General features: G+C 41.0%; 1 protein-coding gene across 1 annotated transcript in view; it reads right to left on the reverse strand.

Moving 5' to 3' along the window:
• The window catches only part of LOC109911199 (polymerase (DNA directed), epsilon), a 105,367-nt gene that overhangs the window by 84,413 nt on the left and 10,736 nt on the right, over nt 1–10,218 (reverse strand). Inside the window, exons 6-12 of the mRNA XM_048611735.1 lie at nt 9,227–9,334; nt 8,133–8,243; nt 7,809–7,894; nt 5,774–5,893; nt 4,412–4,544; nt 1,812–1,925; nt 946–1,003 (exon numbers count right to left, since the gene is read on the reverse strand). Of these exons, the coding sequence (XP_048467692.1) occupies nt 946–1,003; nt 1,812–1,925; nt 4,412–4,544; nt 5,774–5,893; nt 7,809–7,894; nt 8,133–8,243; nt 9,227–9,334 (730 nt within the window). The remainder of the gene's footprint in view (nt 1–945; nt 1,004–1,811; nt 1,926–4,411; nt 4,545–5,773; nt 5,894–7,808; nt 7,895–8,132; nt 8,244–9,226; nt 9,335–10,218) is intronic.

The following is a 10,218-nucleotide window of genomic DNA, read 5'->3' on the forward strand; positions in this document are numbered from 1 at the left end:
TCTAGGCCCGAAACGTCAGCCTTCCTGCTCCTGTGATGCTGCTTGGCCTGCTGTGTTCATCCAGCTCTACACCTTGTTATCTCAGATTCTCCAGCATCTGCAGTTCCTACAATCTCAGCTAACAAGGTGGAAACAGGTTTGAGCCTTTCAGTGTCTCATCATGCAACAGATCATTGATTTGCCTTTCAAACCTGCTTATTTGCCTTATATATAAATTCCTTAATACCTGTACCACCAAAATAATCAATCTTGAAAAATGTGAATTGAAACATTCAAAACCTTTTGGGAGGGATTGGATTTTCAGATCTTTGTGAAGTAGTGCTATCAGATTTTAATTTCGAACTGCTGAGCTCCATTATCTTGATGCCTCCTTTTTGTGGGCTACCCCACCAAAGGAAACGCTTCTTTCTGTACTCACCCTATCAAATCCTTTTATTATACACACTATAAAAATATCAATGATAAATTAGATCAGCCTTCAAAATTCAGTGGAAACAAGGCAATTTTGAGTTGACTGCCCTCAAATATCCTTTCAACTGATACACTGGTGGATATGCACCTTGAAAAGGCCAGTGCTTCTAGAAGTTTGGTGCCCAAAATGTACAACTCTCCAGCTAGTGTTCAACCAGGCTTTGTACAACTCAAGGACCACTATTATATTCCAGTCCCTTGGAATTTAAAAAAAATCCATTTTTGCTCACATTTTGTATATGAAAATGACCTTTTCATTATTTGCATACTTTAACACCCAAATCTTTGCTCCTCCGCATCCATTCCAACATTATTTCACAACTCAAATAGATGACATCACACTTCTCCACAATGAATTCCATTTGTCACTAGATTTACAAATTTGCAGCGAGTCAAAGCTTTCAAATTACTGGAAATTGAATTTTTAATATTTCCAAAACTAGTCTGTTTTGGGCTGAAAACTAAACCATGTACCTTCTTTTAGTGGAAACGTTTCCTTCCAATCATAAATCTTTCCGGGCCCTGCAACATTCTGGTTAAATAAAAATGTAAGCAAAACCTAGCTATAAGATTTGTAGTTGAACAAGAGCAGTTCCAGATGGCCTCTGAATTTCTCCCTTTCTTCCGCTTTTGGCAATGTATAACTTTCATTTATGGTGGCAAATAGATACTCAGCTTGGGAACTCTAGACATTTATGAGAAGGGACAAGGATGAACTAATATACTTCATGGAACAGCATGCTAACTAAGCCACTGCCTTAAAGGGGTATTATTTTTACTCATTTGTATAATTATGTAATATTCAGCTCTTTAAAGGTACAATGAAATTGATCTTTAATATGTTTACTTTTGGTCATAATTTGACTTTTGCCAGAACCACACTGCTCCAAATTTCATCACAACTTTGACCTAGAAAAGAGCAGTCATCCGATATTCAAAGAAGTGTGACACACAAGAAACAGAAAAACTGAGTGAAGTTAGAGAAACTGAGTGAAGTTAGAGAACTCCCTAGCCCTGAAGCAATTCCAGATGAAACAGAAATTGGTTATTCTTGTTGGAAGCCCATCATAGCCACCTCAAAACACCAGAAAGAACAGCAGTGTTATCACAGTAAAGCCATTATCTCCAAACACCATCTTGATGGTGCTGCCTTTTCTTGGTTACGTAAATTCTGTACTGAAAATAATCATAGGAATTCCATCAGAAGGACGGGAGCTGCTCAAGGAGAAGATACATCAGTGTTTCTCAGGATAACAAAGATGGACAATAAACACATGATTGCAGGCATCACCCAAATGGAGTATTAATTTAAGAAAAACCTCATGACTTTATATACATACCTCATCAGGTTCCATAGGGATGATTGTACACAAGGCAAAAATGAAGGGGTGCACGTACTTCATGTACATGTAATAGGTAGCCACGGCATCAGAGACTGAGTAAGTGGCTAAAGTCTGCAATAGAAAATAAAGACCCATTAGTAATTAGCAACGTGTAATTCCACTATTATTTGGTCATAGGTCATCACCTTAAAACTTTCAACAAATAAAACACCATAAATGATTTTAGCTGTATGTATTTTTACATTTCAATTAAAATGTAATTTATTGTACTTGTAATGCAAATTCTGCCTCCTACTACCACAGTATCCTATACTGTCAGGTGTATTATTGTCTCCCCTTCACAAACGTTGTTATCATTCGGGCTCAGCGTGCTGCCTCCAATTCCAAGAATTGAATTCCCCGACATTCGTAGGACTGGATACGGGGGTATGGGGAGCTGCAGATGGGTGGGTGGGTGGGGTGGGGGGGGGGGGGGGGGCGGGGCAGTGTAATGGTAGTGATAGGTGGACACCGGTAGTAGGTACGACCTGGTTGGTCGATGGGAAAGATGAATCCGGTTGGTAGCTGGCATGGTAGGAAGAGAGGAGTTCCTTCCTCGACTCAATTCTCTCCCCTTTGATCCAGGCACTCCCCACCTACATCCGGGGTCAAACCACAACCTCCACCTCTTCGGAAACCTTCAGTTTCTTTGGCCACAGCGCTTCATTTTTAGTATGGATGTGTAATCCCTATACACATCCATACCCCATAAGGACAGCCTGAAGGCCCTCAGTTCTTTTCCTCTCCAACAGACCTATCCAGTCACCCACCACCAATAACCTCCTCTGCCTTGCCGAATTAGTCCACACGCACAATAACTTTTCCTTCAATTGGTCCCGTTTTCTCCAAATCCAAGGGGTGGCCATGGGCACTCACATGTGGCCCCAGCTACACCTGCCTCTTTGTTGGTTATATTGAACAGTCTCTCTTCAGTACGTACACTGGTATTGTTCCCCAACTCTTCCGTCGTTACATTGATGACTGCATCAGTGCTGCATCCTGCACCCAGGCTGAACTGGAGCAGTTCATCGATTTCGCATTCAACTTCCATCCCGCCATCAAATTCACGTGGTCTATCCCAGACGCCTCCATCTCCTTTCTTGACCTTTGTGTTTCCATTTCTGGTGTCAGTTTACGGACCGACATTTACAATGAACGCACAGACTCCCATAGCTGCCTGGGCTACACCTCCTTCCACCCTGTATCCACTAAAGAGTCCATCCTGTTCTCTTAATTCCTCAGTCTCCGTCGCATCTGCTCTGATGAGGAGACGTTCCACTCCTAAGCATCCCGGATGTCCTCCTATTTCAAACAACAATCTTTCCCCCCCTCTCTCTGTCATCCAGATAGCCCTCCACTGCGCCTCCTCTATTCCTTGCTCCTCAGCTCTAACAACAAAGCCCCCCACCCCACAAACATAAAGATAGGGTCCCCCTTGTCGCCACTTTTCACCCCACCAGCCTCTACGTCCAATGTACAATCCTCAAACACTTCTGGCAACTCCAATTAGACCCCATCACTCGGAACATCTTCAACTCCCCCACCCCTCTCTGCCTTCCACAAGGACCATTCCCTTCGCCAATCCTTACTTCACGCCACACTCCCCACCAACCACTCCAACCCCTCGGTACCTTCTCCTATAACCGTAAAAGATGCAACATCTGCCTGCAAACCACCTCCATCCAGGGCTCCTTCCAGGCAAGACAGCATTTCACCTGCATCTCTTCCAACCTAGTCTACTGCATCCGTTGCTCCTGATGTGGACTTCTCTACATCTGGGAGACCAAACGTAGGCTAGGTGACCGTTTCGCCGAGCATCTTCGCCTGGCCCAAAACAGCCAGCCTAACCTCCCGGTCACTGCCCATTTCAACTCTCCCCCCCACTTCCCCTCTGATATGTCCATCCTCAGCTTCCTCCAGTGCTGCAGTGAATCAGATCACAAATTTGAGGAACAATACCGTATCTTCTGCCTGGGCACCCTGAAGCCCGGAGGGCTTAACATTGAATTCTCTAGTTTCAAATAACCTTTCAACCATCCCCCCCGGCTCCCTTTCCAGCCCCACCTCTTCCCTTCCATTCCACCTACCGCCTCCTTCCTTCAATTCCAGCTTCCAACTGGATTCATCCCTCCCATTGACCAAACAGGTTGAACTTACTACCAATGTCCACCTACCACCATCATTCCGCTACTCTCCCCTCCCTCTTTGTCTACAGCTCTCCCTACCCCCACATCCAGTCCTGTAGAAGGGTAATATCTGGGATCATAACACTGGTCATTTTACCCCAAGCGAAATGCATATGCTAATTTACAATGTCTCTACTCAATGATAAAGTTACTGTCTTCAGATTCTTCACTACAGGTTTCCACATCAGCCACATCATTTTGTACCATATTTCTTACTACCAAGCACATTCTGCCATTCCACCAAGTTTCTAATGGTATAACTTCCTCAGAGATACCCCTGCTCATTTTTTTAACCATTGAACTCCTTGTCACCTTCTAGTACTGCTCATTTCAGTTCTTCTTGACATGTATTATTTCATGTGTTGTTATCACCTGTGGTTCCTCAGTAGCCATTCGACACATATCTTCAGGATCCAATTCCACAGGGTCATATCCCAGTTTAGCTTTAGCTGCAGCTTTCAAGTTCTGGCTACCTACAGGGAGGTAACTGTCTCGCTTCACCCACCTGTTAAGGAAAGGGCATTCCATTAAAAAAATTGTTTCAGTCCAACAAAAATTCAAGTGGAGAAATGAAAATGAGGGTCAATCTTAACATATGAAATGAAGAATCCTAGAAACTTGTTTTTATTGCTCATTCAAAACAACATGGGCGTTGCTGGCTGAGCTTGCACTTATTGACTGTTACAAATCGCTGTGGAAAGGGTGGTGGTGAGCTGCCTTTCTGAACTGCTGCAGTCCTTGGGATTTAGAAATAGAGTACCAGGATTTTTCCCTCGTGGCTATGAAGGACTAGTGATGTAGTTCAAAGTCAGGATGATGTGAGGCTTGGAAAGAAATTTGTAAGTGATGGTGCTACCATCCATCTGCAGTTCGTCCTTCTAAGTGGTCAAGGTTGTAGGTTTAGAAGCTAATTTGGAAGAAGCCTTGGTGAGTGAATCTTGTACATGGCACACACAGGTGCTTATATGCACTTGTGGTGAAAGCAGTCAATACTGAAGTGGGGGGGACTTATATGATTAATGGGACATCTTTCACTGGAGTGGAGGTGGAGGGATGACCTTGTAGAGGTTTATAAAATCAGGAAGGGCATAAATAAGATGAATAGTAAATTTCCCTAAGGTGTGGGAGTTCAAAACTACAGGATTTTTTTAAGGTGAGAGGAGAAAGATTTTAAAAAGGACATGAGCAGCAACTTTTGTTTTCTTTTTTAGCAGAGACTGCTTAGTGTGTGGAATGAACTGCCACAGGAAATGTGGTACAGTTACAATGTTTAAAAAACATTTGGATAAGTAGATGAATGGGAAAGGTTTGGAGGAATATGAGCCAACTGCAGGTAGGTGGGACTAGTTCAGTTTGGGAACATGGTCGGCATGGACTAGTTGAACCGAAGGGTCTGTTTTCATGCTCTCTGATTAGAATTCATTTCCCCTGGGTACACTTATGCGAAGATCTACTGCAGGTCACTGATAGTCATATTTCCAATTATTGAAAAATAAATTGGGTTTTGCCTATAGGCCAGCAGACTATTGTCCTCAATCTCAGCATGACACTTTAATGAAGGTCACATATATAATACTTACTGCTGAGAATGGAATGTATTTATAAGATTTGTTTTGAAATATATTACTGCTAGGAAATGAAATAGTTTCCACTATGACATTAGCACTCAAATCGAGAAATAATGGCCTCAAAAATGTATAATTAAAGACAACTTCATCAACCCATATCTCCTACCTGTAGCAGTCCATGTGAACGCTCTGACTAGCTTTGAACTCGCCCTGACTATCTTTCTGAAAGCCAATCTCTTTGTACATGTTCAAACCATGCACTGCAGCTCGTGCCTCCACAAAAGGCCTGGAAAGCAGAGATTAAGTAAAAATTAGTTCTGAAAAAAGTACTGTACTGTACTCTTCTACTTCCCATTACAAAGTAAATGGCTTCAAATGATACATTGTATTGTATATCATACATGCAAAATACTGAAGACATCTGGTGCTGAAAACTAATATTGCAATTAACAGATGTAGAAAGGAAAACATTTTAATGGTAATCAGGTTTACTCAATCCCCAACACTATGTCAAAACAGGATTAGAGAAAATATAGAGTGGACCAAATATTTTCAAAAGAAATTGTGTTTTGGGAGAAAGGTTAAGAATAGTCAGAAGTAAAACCATCTAGAAATTAAAGCTTTACTTGCCATTTATGATAAGGATACATGATATCGCATGACATTCAGTATTAGCAGTAAGGAAGGATTATTAATCAATCAATTGTAAATTACTACAAACAAATTGAAATATTAGCCAAAATGTATACATAGAAAATTTCTCAACTCTGATTAACATGTCAGGCAATTACAGAATATGCAGCCCAAAAACTCAATGATCCATCTAGAGTCTTCCATCTTTCTTCTTAACTATATCTGCAAATCTTTCCATTCCTTTCTCTCTCATGAGAGAGAGAACTAGAAAGAGGAGACAATTCAGCTCCTTGGACCTCTATGGTGGAACACCCTTAGCCATTACTAATTAAAAATCTGTCTATCTTCTCAAATTCATTCAGCGCTCTGGGATCCATTACACTCTGCAGTAATAAATTCAGTTTCATAACCCCCTTGAGAGAAGTAACTCTTCCTCTTCTGTTTTAAATCTGCCACTTCTCCTCTACTAAATCTAGCATCCCCTTAAATGCATGCACACAATTTGCCTCAACTCTTCTTCATAATATTCAGTACCATACTCCCTAGGTAATGAAGCCTCTTCTGAAATCCCCATTTGATTTCTTAGTGACTACAGTGTATTGCTGGCCTCCAGTTTTGATTTTCCCCAAAAGTAGAAATACAATCTCTCTATCAGGAAAATCCTCCACAAATGATAAAGTCTATTTCACCTCACAGGTTTTTTAAAAAATAAAGTCTTGCCTCTTCAGCCTTTGCTTTTATGTAGAGCTTCGCATTTCTAGCACTATTGTGAATTTTTTTTTCATGCTCTCTAGCATGTCTCTTTTTTAAGAATATGATGGCCAGAACTGTACACAGTACTTCCAGTATGGTCAATTTAATGGTATTATTTAATATCACTTTTTTAGTTATCAAAACGATCCTTCCAGATCTGAACTCTTTAGCACTAATTTGCTTTCATTGGGGCTTTACTGATGTGTGTCACAACTTTGAAAGATTCTGTATTCATAACCTTGTACCCTTTTGTAATTACTTAATTTGAAAATTATATGCCCATTCTACAAATATTATCTTCCTGTATCATGCAGTAGCTATACCACACCAATTTGATGTCTACAGATTTAAAGTTGTGCTTTAAATTCCAGGTTCTAAGTCATGAATATAGACTATGTACAAGATTCCACCAGCAACTTTGTGTGGCTTTCACTTCTCACTCTGCGTACTAAACAGGATGTTCAGGATTAATGTTTGCTCTCTGCATTACAATACTGCAACCCTCCTAACCCACAACTGCTGAGATAGCATGGTTCAACATCACATAATTAAGCTTATGAAATTTCATATTTTATTTTGTGCATTGTAATTTGCAGCTTAAATAATGTTTACTGTTATTTAAAGGTTGCTTGTTGTGACGGAATTCTATAAAAGGGAAAGTTAAGTGAATAGCTATTCTCAGTATAAAAAAACTCAATGAGAAGACTTAGAAACAGTGAAAATATCACTGGCAGCAAATCTGAACAATATCCCTCATTCCACCTAGAAAGAATCCAGAGCAATCAATGTTGTATGAACAATAAAAACACACTCACCAATCAAAAGAATCACCATTATATGTCACAAGTATGTTAGGTTTTGTTTCCTGAAGGTGTTCAAACCATTTGCGAATTAAGCTTGCCTAAAGAACAAAAAAATTCAAAGGCAACATTTACAAATCGCTAAAGTATTTTCTGAAAAGCAAGAAAGTCATGTGCTGGACAGAAGTCAGACCTGTGAAATTGGATCTTCAGCCCTAAATAGCTCGTACTATACATTCTACCACGAGGCCTTGGCATAAAAGCTAAATTTCTGAACAAAAACATTCCCAAATACAGTGTGAAATCAGCTAACAGTTAAACCAAGCAGATTTCACCCACCTCATCTGGTTCATTAAATACACAAAAAGGACCCTCATATTCTGGCTTTGGTGTAAACTCAAAATCCTCAATATCTTCAGACACAATTTCCCTGTTTGTAATCAGATAGCCCTGTTTTAAAAAAAAAGACTAAAGTAAATATTATGTTTGCTAGTCATTTCACGGCATACATTAACTACTGCCCTGTAGGACATCAGCAACAGCTAGAAAGAATCCAACAATTTGCATTTCTCAGCTTTAACACACAAAGACAAAGACATACCAGAGACTTAACTAGAAGAAAATAGATGCTAAGGCAAAAATGGATGCAGAGGAGAACCTCATGCTTGGTCAGATAGGTGCATTTTAACAAGAACCTTGAAGGAAAAAAATAAGAGACTGGGTGGTTAAAAGTACCGTTGCTAACATTTGACAGTTTATATATGTGCCATAGTTGGTTGAACCAAGGATTGTGTGTGAAGGGAGAATTACAGGATGGAGAGATGAGGCTCAAGAGTGACTAGGAATCAGTAGGACTGGGGTAATGGCTAAGCAGCACTTATTGTGGGCTGAGATAGAGGCATCAGAGATTATACACGAACCAAATTTTAGGGTCAGAAAGGAAAGCATTGAACTAATCAGCGAGGAGGTGATGGCAAACTCTTGGATGAGTTTTTATTTTAAATGCTGAAGATGGGCTGCTATAGATGTGAAAGCCAGCAGCAGTGTAGAGGACAGGGGTCCAAAGCTCATTTTTCAAAAGGATGCAAAGTTCCAAACCTTCCAATTTAGTGACAAAGGAGGGGGAGAAAATGGGTGACAATGTTAGGGCTTGCACTGAATGCCAAAACATGACATTTCAGCCTGAATGCTGTTTAGCCAAAACTCAAATAAAATTTTGTAGATTCAAGTAGTAGTGTTGAATATTGGTGGTGTTAAAATTGGGCTCTTGCCCCACTGCGTCTTCCCATTGACGTGTTATTTTGTATGCCCAACTCTATAACACTAAATTTTTAAAAATCTACTAGGTCTCATACTATTCCAATTTCTAATCAACCTGCTCTGCTTTTTTAACATTTGCAGATTTCACTTTTATTACAAACACTTAAACAAACCTGTCCATCAATCATGTAGGAAATCATCATGATCTGGTCATTCTCAGCATCTGGAAATTTTAATGGCAATTTTGTAGTCTCAATGTCGAATGCCAAAACAACAGGATCCTGGAAAAGAAAAAAATGATGTGAAAAACATTTAAATCATTAACAAAGTATGTCGAATATTGGAAAAAACTCATCTGACTCACTAAATTTGCTACTGTCTTAACCTGGTCTGGTATTTATGTGACTCCAGACCCAGAGCAGTGTTATTGACCCTTTGGACAATTAGAGAGGCTGGTCGAGCCAGCAACATCAACAACCCACAAATGAACAAAATATTTAAAAATTTGTATAAAATGAGGCAACTTTGGATTTCATTCTTAGGCTGATATTTATGCAATTTTCTATAAAGGATAATTACATACAGACATAGTAGGAACTGCAGATGCTGGAGAATCCGAGACAACAAGGTGCAGGGCTGGATGAACACAGCAGGCCAAGCAGCATCATAGGAGCAGAGAGGCTGACGTTTCGGGCCCAGACCCTTCATCAGAAAAGGGGGAGGGGAAGGGGGTTTTGAAATAAATAGGGAGAGAGTGGGAGGCGGATGGGGCCAGGAAAGGTGAGTGTAGGTAGGGAGTTAGGAAGGGGATAGGTCAGTCCAGGGAGGATGGACAGGTCAAGGGGGCGGGATGAGGTTGGTCGGTAGGAGATGGAGGTGCGGCTTGAGGTGGGAGGAGGGGATAGGTGGGAGGAAGAACAGGTTAGGGAGGCAGGGACGAGCTGGACTGGTTTTGGGATGCGGTAGGGGGAGGGGAGATTTTGAAACTTGTGAAATCCACATTGATACCATTGGGCTGCAGGGTTCCCAAGCGGAATATGAGTTGCTGTTCCTGCAACCTTCGGGTGGCATCGTTGTGGCACTGCAGGAGGCCCAGGATGGACATGTCGTCTGAGGAATGGGAGGGGGAGTTGAAATGGTTCGCGACTGGGAGGTGCAGTTGTTT

The sequence above is a fragment of the Rhincodon typus genome, chromosome 24 (genome assembly GCF_021869965.1).
Source record: "Rhincodon typus isolate 14 chromosome 24, sRhiTyp1.1, whole genome shotgun sequence".
Lineage (NCBI taxonomy): Eukaryota > Metazoa > Chordata > Chondrichthyes > Orectolobiformes > Rhincodontidae > Rhincodon > Rhincodon typus.